The sequence below is a fragment of the Salmo salar genome, chromosome ssa20 (genome assembly GCF_905237065.1).
Source record: "Salmo salar chromosome ssa20, Ssal_v3.1, whole genome shotgun sequence".
NCBI classification, from domain to species: Eukaryota; Metazoa; Chordata; class Actinopteri; order Salmoniformes; family Salmonidae; genus Salmo; species Salmo salar.
Window position 1 is genome coordinate 15,255,656 of NC_059461.1, and position 17,020 is coordinate 15,272,675.

Below are 17,020 nucleotides of genomic sequence, written 5' to 3' on the forward strand. Positions count from 1 at the left end.
CAATACCAAACAAATGAAATAGACCCTTTATTTTTCAAAAGAATTGCAGAATTTTATCTGCACCAGTGATTTTATACTGCCTCACAATGAGAGCACTTGCTGACAAAGGCAAAACAGATTAAATAATTTAGTTACATCAAGTGACCCCAAACCAAAACAAACCCTTAAAACATTTGAGTATGAATGTAGCAGCTGACAATTTATAATTTATTTTAAATATATGTCTCTCCATTGCATAACTCTTCATCGTTAATGGCATTGCATACCTGTGGTATAAAAACATGAAAATCGCAAATGATGATGTACAACCCCTCAATAGATCATCTTAAATCACAGCAGGCTGCTGAGGGGAGGACGGCTCATAACAATGGCTGAAATGGAGTGAATGGATTGGTATTAAACACATGGAACGGTACAGAACAAACACATGGTTTTCACGTGTTTGATACCATTGAAATGTATTCCATTCCAGCCATTACTATGAGCCCGTCCTCTCCAATTAAGGTGCCGCCTGCGTCTTAAATAGAGAGAGAGATATCTATACACATAACTTCCAAAATAACGGAAACACTTGAGTAAATGAGGGGTACAAATTATATTCAAGTCAGGTGCTTCCAAAGGTGTGGTTCCTGAGTAAATTAACCATATCCCATCATGCTTAGGGTCATGTATAAAAATGCCCAGTTGCCCATGAGGGGTCTCAAAGGAGCATAGGGGGTTTAAAGGATGGTGTGGATGTCTCAGCCACCAGATCCTAAGCATTGTCCACCACCATCAACAAAACAAAAATATTACATTTATTGTGGAAGAATGGTGTCGCATCCCTCCAATAGAGTTCCAGACACTTGTAGAATCTATTCCAAGGCGCATTGAAGTTGTTTGGGTGGTCCAATGCACTATTAAAGACACTATGTTGGTGTTTCCTTTATTTTAGAAGTTACCTGTATACACACAGGATACTCTATTGAAATCATTTTACAGCAGATTGACATGTAACGTATAAAAATAGCATGCTTTTTTTTCTCCGATCGCGTGCAAAGTCAGCTTACAGAAATGTATAGAAAAACATAAGTTAGTGATTTAGGAAGAGGGGGAGTATTGGTACAGAATAACTCTCACAACAAGCAGATGAACGTTTGTTTCCCCCCCATCCAATATCAACCAGTAAAATAACAGTGTAACATATACACATCAAGGCAGTTAAACCCAGTGTGCCGAGTCCCACAATAATACTTCATATTTGGCCACAATCTCTTTTCAAGCACACCACTCAGTAACTGGCAAACGGATTGAAATGTGATGGATAGGGCTGCTTCAACAGTGGCAGTTTGAAAAGTCATTCAGGTACCCTACTTTTTCAACGAAAAAAACCTCAAAAACATTTATTTGGGGAAAAGGAGAAATCTCTATCACGTAGTTGTGTACAAATCGGAGCGGTGACAGTGTGTAGGGTTTTGTGTTCGCCGTTCACAACACATTGTTTTACAGACAAGACTGCAAGCTGATATAGAGATAGAGGCTGACTCCACACATCAGAACTAAAGCTCTTCGTTTCCAGGGCCACAGAATGACCCTAAAGCAGCCAGGGAGTTCATCCTGAAGATGTACCAGGAGCAGAACCCAGACAGAGAAAAGACTGTCTACTCCCACTTCACCTGTGACGCCGACAGAACATCCGCGAGAGGTTTGCCGCCTTTGAATACTCCCGCCGTGGCCTCGTCGGGTACAACCTCATGCAGGATTACGGTAGTGCAAGGAGTTAGCCGATATTCCTGCCATATTGCTGTGCATAACCGAAACAGTGATGGTGTTTTTGATAGTGGAGTCCGTGTGTGTCTGCAAGATGACCAGACAGACCGTGTGTGTGTGAGAATGAAAGAGAAAGTCTAACCTGAGAGTTAGTAGTACACTGATGGAGGCACACCCTACTCTCCTAGCATGCATACACACTATAACAGTCAACGTTGTACTTTTGTCATGTCTCAGTGCTGGTTGGTGGCCCTATTAGAGTGGCCAATCAGTATTTGTGTAGACTCTCCCTGGCGTCTTCAAGCTTGGTAAGAACCCACTGCAGATAAACAAAACCACACATATTTAAAAACCACACCATCAAAAGTCACATTACAACTTGGAACCACATCCTAAATAAACTATTGTGTAAGTTTTGTGTTGTTCACTGACAAATACTGTTTGCTATGTTTAAAAGACAGAAAAATTTGGCAGCAGTTTATATTTCTGTTATGCTAACCCACCTTGGCTATTTCTGGACTTCTGAAGTTTATAATCTTCCCAAACTCTTTGGCATGAAACACAGACTTCACTCTCTCCTGAAACGCACACAGGAAATAGTTTTTAGTTCAACTCAACACGAGTTCTGAGAAATGGGGGGGGGGGTGTACAGTGAGATACTGTCAGCACTAGAACCTCTAAAACAGTCATTTTGCTTGGTTATGAATGTATTGATTTTATTACTCTGCTATTTTTTAAAGTCATGTCCACCTCTGCCCTTGACTTTTCCTAAATAAGTCTATAGAACACACTGCCCGTGTTAGAATCTTAATATCACAAAACAGAACTGGAGTTATAAACAGTTTTAGGAAGGCATGTCATTATTTGAATTGTTTTCCTACATCTCCCAGTAGGGCCTGCTCCACTCATTCTCCCGACATTGGAATAGAGCTCCCTCACTCCGCACAAAATAAGGCACACGCACCGCCGTTGTACTCCACAACGGCGATAAAGAATGACAAGACAGCACTCACACTTTACCAAAGCAGGCCAAGAAATATCATCACTGTCACGAGCACCATGCAGCCGACAGTTGCCGTCGACGGAGACGCGGTAAGAGAAAACCGGATACTACGACATGCTACAACCAAGCAAAGGCATGTCAATACTACATAATACGCGTCGCCATATATAAACTTATGCGACGCATTATGCTCTTCTGTATAACACGTGTTGTTTTTCCTATGGGAAAATAATGCTCATGTTTTACTACTCCATTCTGTTCCATAGTGTGTGCATCTTAGAAGGCACGGCTGTACTCTGAAAGCAGGCACCCGCCAGCTTGCCTGTTGCTGTCTTCTATAACAAGCTTGACTTGGCTGCTATCAACACGTAAGTGTTGTTCAAGCAGTGCATCAACACCAGCATGCCCAGGAGACCTCATCATGAGCCTGGCATACGGGCTACGTGGCCAGAGACATGAGGTCCAAGGCAGCAGCGAAGAGTCCACGCGAGCCAAATTGCGCACAGCTCCCAGGGGAGGACACAGCGCCGCGTGGCCAGACGCACAAAGAACAGAACCCAAGACAGCTGTTTGTGGGATGTGTGTCATGCGAGTCAAAGTGGCGAAGATTCGTGTCCACTGTCAAGACAAAAAAAAACATGATTTCTGTTTCATAGTTGTAACGAAAGACCAGACTATAAAATTGATTGAACAGTTCAATTTGTGCTTTTACATATAGCCTACAGTAACAAACTAATGAAAATGCTATTTTATTATTATAAAATGTTACTTAACGCCTTCATGAACACAACCAAATGATTATTTGACCAATAGCATATATGAAACTTATGAATTACATTGTTAGAAAGTTGTAGTCAGAATGACTGCTCATTAGCTTGAAGGGGTGTCCCTCGTGTTAACACAGAGGCACAAACAGTTTGGATGCAAATGAGTGAAGGGCTATTTCCTAGGCAGGTGTGAGTATCATGATGGTTGGAAACGGGAGTGGTTATTCAGATGGACATGATGAGCAGTTTGATAAAGGAGAGTTTCATGGGGTAGTTATTCATTCGTGTGTTCCTGTGTACGGGATGACGATAAGCAGATGAGGATACCTTGGCCTCGATCCGAAGCCGCCTCCCCTCCACGATCATGGGCTCCTTGGTGAACTCGTCGAACAGATACTGCCACTCGCAGGTCAGCTGCCCAAATGTACCTTTGGTCACGAAAAAGATTCCCCTGGTGAAAGGCAAGGTAGAGGCTCAGAACATTCACTGACAGCCAAGACGGTGACACGGGAAGTGAAACAGCAGCACTCTGTAGATCAGTGCAGTCCACTTTTAGAAACAAACCCCAGCCAGCCTCTTACCTTTTGGTGATCATCAGGAAATCGGACTCGTTCACTTTGGCGTGCGCAAAGTATCTGTACTTGGCGAACCTTCCATTTTCAATTTTCTAAAAAGAGAAATATTAAACTTATCAGGTTTGTTCAAACATTTTCTAGAAAATATGTACAATATTTATCAAATTGGGTATATAAAAACACATGCTATGCTAAGTCTACTGTCGATATGATACATAAATGAGTCACTCGGTACCTTTTTCCAAAGTTAGATTAAAATGGCTTCAGGATGTTCACCATTCACACAGGCTCTGGCCGATGATCTGATTGGTATTGTTACTGATCTACATCTACGTTCCCTCCTGATCTGACAACTTGTATACTGGACACATCCTAGGGTCTTTGATTACGTCCTTCCTTTCTCCCTTCTTCGAAGAAATTCCTGATCTGACATGGCTGGATTGAAGAACGCAGTGCTACAACACTTGCTTACACATCAAATTGCATAAGATCGGTGATCACTTCAAGGGAAGCAAGGTTGTTTTTAAAAATATTCAAAAAAAAAAACAGGGCCATCGTCTTTGACCCGGAGACACTGATACTTCCTTGAGTCCAATGCATACCTGTTATAGAGCGTTTATAAACTGCTCATAACAGCATGTTAATGAGTGGTGATGAAGTGATGGGAAAAGGTAGGGATGAGAAGACGATGAAATAGATGTTTCAAAATGCACTTTATTCAGAAGGGAAGTGGTGCTAGCTATGAGTATGTGACTGCGCGCATAGCAAGGACTCTTATGAAAGAGGGAAGAGCCAAAATGCCAAGAAGGAGGACTGCTGACTGACTATTGTATGAATCCAGTCCAGACCAATACAATAGATTTCATATTAACTTAAAGATGGAATCTGCATTAGGGGAAACAGCACCACTGTCCACCCCAGTACCTTTGTTATTGTTTTTGTTTTGTGGACAGAGGTGAGCATGCTAGCTGATACCCATAGACTTCCAGTCATTGTGCTAATGCTAGTTAGCATTGGCTTGCAAAACTACCTCCAACTTCCTTCATACTGGACAGAGAGACATAAAAATAGTATCCACTAGTTCATCTGACTCTGGGGAAGTAGATAAAAAAAATCCAGAAGTGTTCCTTTAAGGATTCCAGCTTTAATATGAATAATATCAACTTGCTCTGAAATAGAATATTCTGATTGACGAGTCTCTTGGCTTTCTGACTCCTCCCCCTTACACGATAGGGTAGAAGGTTGGATGACAGAAGACGATTAAAGTAAGTAGAATTATGGTTTTACGTGACAAAATGCAAGGGGTCCTGCAGAGCAGCAGAATCCTGAGAATACATGGGTGTTTTATAAAAACGATTGAAATACAGTGCACGTCTAGAGTTAACAGAAAATACGAACAGCCGAGAATGACAAATTGGCTGGCAGTTGGTTATTCGTGTTATGCATTGAATGTTAAAATATCCTGCTGGAGCAGGCTACTCCACATTGACTGACAACACATTAAAAGCTATGGAAGACTAAAGCATCAACTAGGACTTAGCAATTCCATTCTAGCTGTCATCATCATCATCATCATCATCATCATTGCCAGTCCTACTCCATTCAGTGAAGGCCACCCTTTTCTGTGGACATGACAAGAGAGAAGACAAAGCCAATGTCAGAACAGACAAGCCTGTCTCTAATCATCTCTAGCGCTACAAAAACATCGAGTTTCCACTGAAGCAAACGATCACATTTCACCACTCAAGAATGCCAGTACAGTGGTACAGTGGAGCTTCAAGATAAAGTATGAAAGACCAAAGCATTAACTAGTGCTTATCAATTCCATTCTACTTGTTATCATCCACATCAACAATAGTAACAATAACACATTTGATATGTATAGCGCTTGTTCATCATCATCATCATCATCACTGACAGTTCTACTCCCTTCAGTGAAGGCCACCGTTTTCTGTGGACATGACAAGAGAGAAGACAAAGCCAATGTCAGGACAGACAGACACACGCACATACAGACAGAGACTACTATTAATCTCCAGCTCTACGGATATCTTGTTTTTTTTTGCATTGAATAAAATGACGACATCACTTCAGCATTCTCAGTGAAACATCAATACAGAAGTACAGTACAACTTCAAGATAATCTGTTAGTACTCAAGCTACAGCTAGAAACCACAAGTATAGTGACCCCACAACTTCACAAAACTAAATTACAGCCAACACCTCAATGCCTTAGCTCACTACAGCTTCTGCTCACGACAGTCCCATTCCACTACAGCCCTACAGGCCACTGACAAGGGTTAGGTCCATTCCAATTAAACTCAGAGTCAAATTGAATTGACTGAATTGAAAATCGGACCAAACTCCGGTCATGTTCCTGCTCGACTACATCGCAGACGCATGCCCGATTTTACAACGCCTGGATAGGTTATTTAACATATCAGCTAACCACGTCATGTGATATAGCAATCTGATGCCCAGTCAATGACGTGGAATGCAACCATTGGTTAATGCAATGCAACGCATGCGTATCTAGTCGGGCAGGAGCTCGACCTCTGCCATTCACATCACTAAGTGGGACTCGCACACAGAGAGCTACAACAGCCATGCGCTATGGGAGAACTTTAGAGCAGGTGGGTGAAAGCACAGTCACAGGATGAAAGCCATAATGACGATCAATATCTATCTGGACTGAAAAGCAATAAGGGGTTGAGAAGTGGAGCGAGAGATGGAGAGCAAGGGGGTGTTGCTATGTGAGGCCACACTCATTAACATGAACCCTGACCTCAGGGTCGTGTTCATTAGGACACGAGAGGGAAAACCCTTTTCAAAAGTTTTGCAACAGAAAACGAAGATGAGCGTTTCTTATTGGACAGGTTCGTGTAGTCCCTTCCCGATGTCAGTTTTTTTCCTTCCATTTGGTGCCTAATGAACACCACCCTGGTCAGGGGAGCCATCTGTTTAGAGGAAATAAGGGTTAGTTTTGTTTTCCCGAGAATTCCTGTTACCTGTAGCATCTGGCTGCCGATGCCCTCTCTTTCCTTGTATGGTCGGATGACCCCGTCCTCGTGGATGAAGCGAGGCGGACGCAGACTCTCCACATCTTGGGACGTCTCAGCCGCCCTCTTGATGCCCTGGAAGGTGCTGCTGGCCATGTCGATGATGCCTCCAGTGGGTCTGGCCACAGCACCGACTAGCCCCTTGCCCACACCCTTAAAGAAGCCCGCCGCGCCCTCCTTCTGAGCACCTTTAATGGGCTTGGTGACAATCCCTGTGATCCCACTGACAAAGCCCTGAGACGGAGAAAAGGGGAGTGTCACAGACAGAGCAGCAGATTTGAGAGAGAACCGGTCTGAGAGACTGTTTCTACTGCTCAGCTATACTGGTTGTGTTCAATTGACAACAATGCTCATCTACGTTGGGTCCTACTGAACAGGGCCCGGTTGTGCTGGTGTTGCTGGGTCAGACTATCTGACACCAGTTAGGCTGTACTGGTGTTAGCATACTATAGTAGGTCAGACTCACAGAGACCAGTCCTTTGCCTCCGCGGGTCAGGCCCTCTCTCAGACCGCTAGGCTGCTTGTTCATGGCCTCCCGTCTCTTCTGCTGGTACTCCTCGTCCATCGTCATGGCAGCCACACCCTTCGCCATGGCGCCTGTGATCCTGGAGGCAGCGCCCGCAATGCCACCTGGGAGAGGGGACAGAGTGAACACACAGTGGAGAAGAAGAGAGAGGCCAAGTAGATAAGAGAGAGAAGAGAGAGATACGTCAGGGGGGATACACAGTTCAGTCGGAAGTGGAGGGATGGCAATGAAGGAACTAAAGAGAATCAAGGTTAGCATTACTTACCTACTGCTCCTCCAACCAGCGCTTTCACCCCCAGCGCCATACCCTCCACAAACTCCTCTGGCCCCTGGATAGCTCCCTGTGGAAGCCCAAAACAGAGTTACTCAGATACATGCCATCTACATGGATAACTACCGCACTGTGTCAAGTACTACACATCCATACTGGTTGTGTTCGGTGCTACAAGTGATTTAGCGCCTACCTGGTGTGGTTCATATTGGTTGTACAGTGGTCTCACCTGATAGGGCTCGTAGAAGAAAGCCTCCACTCCCTCCGACAGACCTCGGATCAGTCCAAAGGGGTTTCCCAGCACGTCCAAGCCCAACACCAGCACATACATCTGCTTTATCGCCTGGGACACAGACGAGAACACGGCTCAGTCGCATATCATTAGGAACTCAACGAGTTGTTAGAAAGGAGAATCCTAACATGAGGAACCTGGCTTGAACTAACATTTTTCACATGAATCATTCATTGAAGTGGGAACATCTGCGTTGGACGTGCACATTTCCAGTTAGGATTTGGCCATTAGAGCCCACTTGGAGTGGAGTGTGTGCGAGATGGTACCTGTTTCGAGTAGTGTCTGATGACCTCCCATTGTAGTTGCTGGCGAGTGCGAAACTGGAAGGTCAGCTGGAAATAGGCCAATCTAGGGAAGTTATAGAAAATGACTTTGGGTCAGACACTAGCGAAAATGTATACAAAAAAAGGACATGGTTGAATAAAGCCTTGCCATAAGCAAATAATTTGCATTAAGTGGTTTTGTAGAGTCTATGTATGGTGTGTGTGGTGTGTGTGTGTGTGTGTGTGTGAGCCATTGCCATTTTACATGATACATTCTACTCTGGTTAAGCCACTATTTCCTATATTCTCAGAGTTGACCCTGAGTTGGCTCTAGAAAATGTCTCCTACATATTTATTCTCCTGGCAGATGAACACACCCCATTAAACAATTCAGAGTCAAAAGATAGAAAACCAAGGGTTAGCTCTTCGGGGCTATTTGAGCTCATCCAGATGAGGAATCAGGTCTCGGCCAAAGAAAGGAAACATGACTTTAGTGGACTGGAAATCTTTCAGACAATTTAGAAAACAGACGTACTATCTCAAGTAAAAAAGCCAAATCAAGCCCCATCTCTGACTTCTGGTGATTCTTCAAAATTGTGGAAAACAAATGCACAGAAGTGTACAAATTCCTCTTTTTCCCTGCCATGCAAGTTGTCTGACTGGCATCACAACTGAGAAGAATGGGATAAGTGATGCTTTTATTCATCATCATCATAATCGACAGGCTTTTTATTTGAGAGAAACGGTGGTTTAATTGACCCTAGTCGGTCAATCAACTGCTCTTCCCTCTGCCAGCCCTTAACAGATTCACTAGAAGTTGAATCAGCTTTCATTTCAACAATTTACTATCTGTCATGTGCTAGATGCCTTGCTTAAGATTGATGTAAAAAAAATAAAAATTGCTGGGGCTGATATGCTTGATCCATTGTGTGATTGCTGAATCATTAACCCGTATTTTTAAACTGACGATTATATCTGGCACTATCCTCAAGGTTTTGAAGGTGGCCCGTGTACTCCCCCTTCAAAGGTGGTGATCCTTGTGAACTAATTAATATATATATATTTTTTTTTTTAATCGCCCTATTTCTAAACTTTCTTGCCTAGCTAAAATATTAGAATCCTTGATTAATTCTCAGGTAAGATTTTTCTTATCTTTGAAATGTATTCTAAATGTAAATCAGTCAGGTTTTAGACCAGGTAGACACTAGCTCTGCTGCATCCCTAGTTGTACGGATAAAAGGCAACATTGTGCTGCCCTCTTCATTGACCTGTCAAAGGCTTTCGATACGGTTGATCACGCACTGCTAATTTAAAGGTGTTCCTCAATTGGCCTAGACCAAGCTGTATCTACAGATGGTGTTAAAAATCAGGCTTCCTGGATATTACGAAAGGTGCCCCGAAGGGGTCAATTCTGGGTCCTGTAATTTTTACACTAACAATATTGATTTTCAACATGCACTTGTATGCCAATGATACTGTTTTGTATGCTATTGCCCTGACGGTTGACCAGGCTCTCTGAACTACAGTCTGCCTTCATTCTATTACATAATAACTTTGACCTGAAATTAGTAATGAATGCAGTATACATTATTTTCTGGAGCAGATAAATATACCTCTGATGATTTAAGCATACAGTGGTTCTTCCTTTAAAAGTTGCGTCATACTGCAACACACCTTGCGTGCTGCCGCAGAATTCTATGGCACGTTATTCAATTGCCAGCCATTGTAACCATTAAAGCTAGTTAGTGCTAGTTTGACCACCAGAGGGCATATTTGAGAAGCATTTGATAGCCTTCAATAGTGGCTGTACTAGCGATTTAAAACCTTTTATGTAAGAACACAGTATATGGGATTGATTTTAAGATATTTAGCTTAATTAGAATAATATTATGGTGCTTCTATTCCAAGAAAAATGAAACCCTCAGGGTTTCCGTTAGGAAGGAAAGTAAAATATGGAGCTGTACAACGTGACGGTCTGGAGAAGGCTACAGTACTAAGAGCATAACATTTCCACACCCTAATTGTAGTCTAACTAATACCCAAACTGAGATTCAGTGAAAATAAACATCTAATTGATTTATCAAGACCAGTCCCCATGCTTGTCTCAGAGCAGCGCGAAACGGTGCTGAAATAGTTGACCACAGCAGGTAGGCTATTGCTTCAAATCCTATTTCCTATTGCTTCTAACTTCAATATGCTTTTTAAATAAATAAGACCTACACTTTTAACAGCACATTACTCAACACTAGTGAGACACATGTCGCCTATGGTAGGCCTACAGTATATCTACAAATATTTATTTTCAATGACGTGACTATCAGCCAATAATTCGATTTTGAGGATTGGAGAATTCTAAATTAATATCTAAGGGGCATATCTGATCTGTGAGAATATCTAACGGGCTTTTTCAACGCCGATACCGATTATTGGAGGACCCAAAAAAAAGCCACTGCCGATTAATCGGCCGATATATAATAATGACAATTACAACAATACTGAATGAACACTTATTTTAACTTAATATAATACATAAATAAAATCTATTTAGTCTCAAATAAATAATGAAACATGCTCAATTTGGTTTAAATAATGCAAAAACAGTGTTAGAGAACAAAGTAAAAGTGCAATATGTGCCATGTAAAAAAGCTAACGTTTAAGTTCCTTGCTCAGAACATATGAAAGCTGTTGGTTCAATATTCCCAGTTCTTCAATATTCCCAGTTAAGAAGTTAAGTTGAAGTTATTATAGGAATTGACGCGTCAACTATTTCTCTCTATACCATTTGTATATACCTTTGACTATTGGATGTTCTTATAGGCACTATAGTATTGCCAGCCTAATCTCTGGAGTTGATAGGCTTGAAGTTATAAACAGCGCTGTGATTCAAGCATTGCTAAGAGCCGCTGGCAAACGCAGTAAAGTTTGAATGAATGCTCCGAGCCTGCTGCTGCCTACCACTGCTCAGTCAGACTGCTCTATCAAATCATGGACTTAATTATAATAAACACAGAAATACGAGCCTTTGGTCATTAATATGGTCAAATCCGGAAACTATGATTTAGAAAACAAAACTGTTTATTCCTTCAGTGAAATACGGAACCGCATCCCTAAGTCTAAATATTGCTGTTACATTGCACAACCTTCAATGTTACTTCATAATTATGTAAAATTCTGGCAAATTAGTTCGCAACGAGCCAGGCAGCCCAAACTGTTGCATATACCCTGACTCGGCATGCAATGAACGCAAGAGAAGTGACACAATATCCCTAGTTAATATTTCCTGCTAACATGAATTTGAAAGTGTCTTAGACCGCTGCGCCACCTGGGCGCTGTACAACGTGACCGGTCGGGAGTAGACTACAGTACTACAGTAAGAGCAAAATAATCCTAACATTTCCACAGTCTAAGTTTCTCTTAGAATAAAAACCTTAGTGTAACAACAGTTTAGGTAAGTAATACTGAAGTCATGCACAACTATCAGTTTCTATTTAGGTTTATGTCGCCAATTCATTGTCAGTTAGAGAGACAGTAGTGCCTTGGGACCCAAAAGCATAATCCATGCTCTAACTCCCCCTTGTGGTGGTCTGGAGCAATGACGCAGTGACAAAGGGTACCGTACTAAACCACAATTTACCTCTAAATCCCGCAGCATAATCTCAAAACCTTTAGTTGAGCAACCACTGTATGTACTTTGGATGGTGTCTACATTGTTCATGTCCCTTACTACAAATATCTGGGCATCTGGATAGATGAAAAGCGGTCTTTTAAAAATAAAATGAATGAGTTAGTTAAGAAGCTGAGAATAAAAACGGGCTTCTATAGAAATAAGCCCTGCCTCTCGCTAAATAGTAGAAAGCAGATTATTGAGTCAACGTTCCCATCGGTCCTAGACTATGGCGACATCTATATGAACGCACTTCATTAAAGCAGTTAGATGCACTGCGCTTTATTGCGGGCGCCAATTTTGGCTCTCTTATCATCACGTCCAGTAGGTTGATACATTGCTGTGTTTTCATTTATAAAGCCCTTTCACAAAAAGTCCCACTGTACCTAACCTCTTTACTAAACTTTAGACATTTGAGTTACCACACCAGTCTCAGGGATGGTTAAACTCTGGAAACTCCTTTGGTCTCTACCGAGTTAGGTAAATCAGCTTTTAGTTTTCTTGCACCTTATTTGTGAAACAATCTTCAGAATGTTCTTTAATGTGATGTTCTGGTGCCTCTAGGGAAATTCAGAAAGCTGATTGAGGACCTTATTACTGATGAATGTGTTTGTTCTTTCTGCTTGCATTTCGTATTTATATTGATGCGTGTATTTTCTGTAATTCAGGGCTGTATCTGTAAAAGAGACCATGGTCTCTGTATGACTCCCTGATAAATTAAAACGTTAAATAAAAACAAAATTGTATGTGTACATACTTGAAGACGACATCCTGCACGTCAGTGAGGGTTGCTCCGATGCTTTTCAGCAGCAGATTGAGGGACTGGACAGGGATGATCTCGGTCTCCCTCTTCTCCTTGTTACCATCCTCTCCACCAGAACTCAGAGAGAAACTCAGGTGCAGCTGCCAAACAAACATGCCTCATAGGTAGATCATCCCTAGGGCAGTTTTCCTGACCCGATGATGTGACCAGGAAGAAGTCCAAGGGCTGTATCCAGGCACTCCGCGTTACGTCGTGCATAAAGACAGCCCTTAGCCATGGTATATTGGCCATATACCACACCTACTCGTGCCTTATTGCTTAAATAACATACACAGTAAACACACTGTGGTGACACCGAAGCTTACCTTGATAGGAGAGATGTGGAAGTACTCATAGAGACTGATAGGGGACGTGTCAGTGGCTGAGACGTCGTTGAGCTCTGTCTTCAAATACTCTATGTCCTTCTCAAACAACTCCACCTGAACACCACACACAGAGGCAGAAAAGAGAGAGAGAGATACAATGGAGTCTTAACCCTGATAGGCTCTTTGCACATGCTAGTTCAATTTAGCTTTCTGGTTCATTACGAACTGCTGCCTTATTTATAGAACTTTCCAAGGCCATAGACACTGTTGACCATCACATTCTCATTCAAAAGTTTACCTGAATTGGGCCTGGATCAGGCTTCTTGGAAGTGGTTTGAGAATGATCTATCAGACAGGACACAATGTGTGATTTCTGATGGTGTTCAGCCTAGTTTCCTGGGTATTCCGAAAGGTGTACCGCAGGGGTCTGTATTGGGACCTGTTCTCTTTACTATTGCTATAAATAATATCAGTCTGTAAATATGAAGCTGTATGCAGACAATACTGATATCTATGCCATCGCCCCAACTGTAGACCAGGTGTTGTTCGAGTTGCAATCTGACTTTGCCTTACAGAAAGCCCTGGTTGGTTTAAAACGTGTACTTAATGTGGGTAAGACTAAATATATATTGTTATCTAATTCTCCCAAAAATGTTTCAGATGGACTGCATATTTATTAATTTAACGGTTCTCCAATCGATCGGGTTCCCGCCAATAATTATCTGGGCATTTGGATTGACAAGGATTTAACAAAAAAAAATACATTTTTTTTAAACTGATGAAAAAAAGCTAAGATTTAATGTGGGCTTTTTTAAAAACATTTTTTTTTTAATAGATCTAGATTATCCCTAAACACCAAGAAGCAGATTGTACAGTCAACTTTCCTGACAGTTCTTGACTACGGTGACACCATTTACCAGAACGCAGCCGCCACTCTTAAACCTTTGGATAGCATCTACCATAGCACCCTTACTTTCATCACAGGTAGGGCTGACCCCAATTAGTCGACTGATCGATTGTTTGGTCGTTAGGCTGTTGGTCGACCGAGATTGTTTTAGTCGAGCAGTAACAAATATATTTGCGTCCATCTCAGTGAACTAATCCATTGCGGAGGCCGAGACTAAAAGCCAATTATTGCTCAACTCGAAAATGTGGACAGAAGCTCCATATGGAGGGTTTGACGCAAATGCAGAGCCTCCAGAGGCCAAATCGAGCTCCGTACCACATCACTATGCGCCTCCAAAACTCGAACAATGCAGAGGGCTCTGTGTAGCTCCGCATTGACAGGATTGGTTGACGGTAGGTGGGGCGGTACGTCCAGTACCAACACAAACTCACTTGACAACAGCTCTGTGCTGCTCCGTGAAGCACAAGTAGTATGAATGTCCTGACTTCTGATGAGGCCATATCGCCATACATGCTGCATGGCCAATGCAGACGTTGGATTGACCATGGCCCAGATGTACAATGCACTTCTCTCTCTCCAGAACGCGTTCTCCCGTAAATTTGTGAAAATGTATTGTTTCATAACTTCATTGTGCGAATTGTTTGCGTTTGATTGTTAGTGTATATCTTTTTGTACTTTTTACCCCCTTTTCCACCCCAATTTTGTGATATATCCAATTGGTAGTTACAGTCTTGTCCCATCACTGCAACTCCCGTACGGACTCAGGACAGGCAAAGGTTGAGAGCCATGCATCCTCTGAAACATGACCCTGCCAAGCCGCACTGCTTTTCGACACACTGCTTGCTTAACCCGGAAGCCAGCAGCACCAATGAACAACTGGCGAGCCGAGCACGAGGAGTCGCTAGAGCGCGATGGGACAAGGACATCCCGGCAGGCCAAACCCTCACCTAACCCTGTGCCACTCGGAAGGCCTATCAATTCCTCATTAGGTATACAGTGCATTCGGAAAGTATTCAGACCCCTTGACTTTTTCAACGTTACAGCCTTATTCTAATTTGGATGATTTTTTTACAAACAAGACCACAATGTCAAAGCAAAATCAGGTTCAGAATATTTTTTTTATACATTTGCAAAATTAACTGAAACATCACATTTACATAAGTATTCAGACCCTTTACTAAGTACTGGTTTACGCTTATTTATAAAGCCCTCTTAGGCCTCACTCCCCCTGTCTGAGATATTTACTGTAGCCCTCATCCTCCACATACAACACCCGTTCTGCCAGTCACATTCTGTTAAAGGTCCCCAAAGCACACACATCCCTGGGTCGCTCGTCTTTTCAGTTCGCTGCAGCTAGCGACTGGAACGAGCTGCAACAAACACTCAAACTGGACAGTTTTATCTCAATCTCTTCATTCAAAGACTCAATCATGGACACTTACTGACAGTTGTGGCTGCTTTGTATGATGTATTGTTGTCTCTACCTTCCTGCCCTTTGTGCTGTTGACTGGGCCCAATAACGTTTGTACCATGTTTTGTGCTGCTACCATGTTGTGTTGCTACCATGCTGTGTTGTCATGTGTTGCTGCCTTGCCATGTTGTCTTAGGGCTCTCTTTATGTAGTGTTGTGTCTCTCTTGTTGTGATGTGTGTTTTGTCCTATATTTATATTGTATTTATTTATTTTAATCCCAGGCCCCCATCCCTGCAGGAGGTCTTTTGCCTTTTGGTAGGCCGTCATTGTAAATAAGAATTTGTTCTTAACTGACTTGCCTAGTTAAATAAAGGTTAAATACATTTAAAATGTATTTAAAAAATGGTCAGAGTTGTTTAGGTGCTTTTTGGCAAACTTCAAGCGGACTGTCGTGCCTTTTACTGAGGAGTGGCTTCCGTCTGGCCACTATCATAAAGGCCTGATTGGTGGAGTGCTGCAGAGATGGTTGTCCTTCTGGAAGGTTCTCCCATCTCCTCAGAGGAACTCTGGAGCTCTATCAAAATACTTGGTCACTTCCCTGACCAAGGCCCTTCTCCCCTGATTGGTCAGCTCTAGGAAGAGTCTTGGTGGTTTCAATCTTCTTCCGTTTAAGAATGATGGAGGCCACTGTGTTCTTGGGGACCTTCAATGCTGCAGAAATGTTTTGGTACCCTTCCTCAGATCTATGCCTCAACACAATCCTGTCTCAAGCTCTATGGACAATTCCTTTGACCTCATGGCTTGGTCTTTGCTCTGACATGCAGTCAACTGTGGGACCTTTTATAGACAGGTGTGTGCCTTTCCAAATCATGTCAAAATCAATAGAATTTACAAAAGGTGGACTCCAAGTTAAAGAAACATCTAAAGGATGATCAATGGAAAAAGGATATACCTGAGCTCAATTTTGAGTATCATAGCAAAAGGGTCTGAATACTTATGAAAATAAATGTATATATATTTTTTTTATAAATTAGCAAACATTTCTAAAAACCTGTTTTTCCTTTGTCATCATGGGGTGTGTAGATTGATGAGAATGTTTTTTTTAAACCGTTTTAGAATAAGGCAATAACATAACATGTGTAAAAAGTCAAGGGGTCTGAATACTTTCCGAATGCACTGTATCACAAGTAGTACATTCACCATTTATTCCTAATCTACAATATTTGTTACTTTGGTTACGGTCCTTTCTTTTAATTCATTCAATATTATTATTCCAGTCTTCCCGTTTTCATTGTCAGGAGTGGACACATTGTGCACTCCGCAAACAAACAATCTATGATACACTTGTGAGAAACAAGTTTAAGATTATTTAACTCCATTTATGAGTTCCGTCAATTTAGCCA

General features: G+C 42.1%; 1 protein-coding gene across 2 annotated transcripts in view; it reads right to left on the bottom strand.

Annotated features, from left to right (window-relative positions):
• Positions 1-14: 14 nt before the first annotated feature.
• LOC106580084 (vacuolar protein sorting-associated protein 13A) overlaps positions 15-17,020 on the bottom strand; it is a 54,960-nt gene continuing 37,954 nt past the window's right edge. For both annotated transcript variants that reach the window (XM_045702983.1, XM_045702982.1), the window contains 11 exons: positions 13,298-13,411; positions 12,927-13,072; positions 8,509-8,590; positions 8,180-8,293; positions 7,945-8,020; positions 7,620-7,783; positions 7,103-7,387; positions 4,101-4,186; positions 3,847-3,970; positions 2,253-2,327; positions 15-2,068 (listed from right to left, as the gene is read on the bottom strand). In XM_045702983.1, the coding sequence (XP_045558939.1) occupies positions 2,018-2,068; positions 2,253-2,327; positions 3,847-3,970; positions 4,101-4,186; positions 7,103-7,387; positions 7,620-7,783; positions 7,945-8,020; positions 8,180-8,293; positions 8,509-8,590; positions 12,927-13,072; positions 13,298-13,411 (1,317 nt within the window). In that variant the 3' untranslated portion in view covers positions 15-2,017. The remainder of the gene's footprint in view (positions 2,069-2,252; positions 2,328-3,846; positions 3,971-4,100; positions 4,187-7,102; positions 7,388-7,619; positions 7,784-7,944; positions 8,021-8,179; positions 8,294-8,508; positions 8,591-12,926; positions 13,073-13,297; positions 13,412-17,020) is intronic.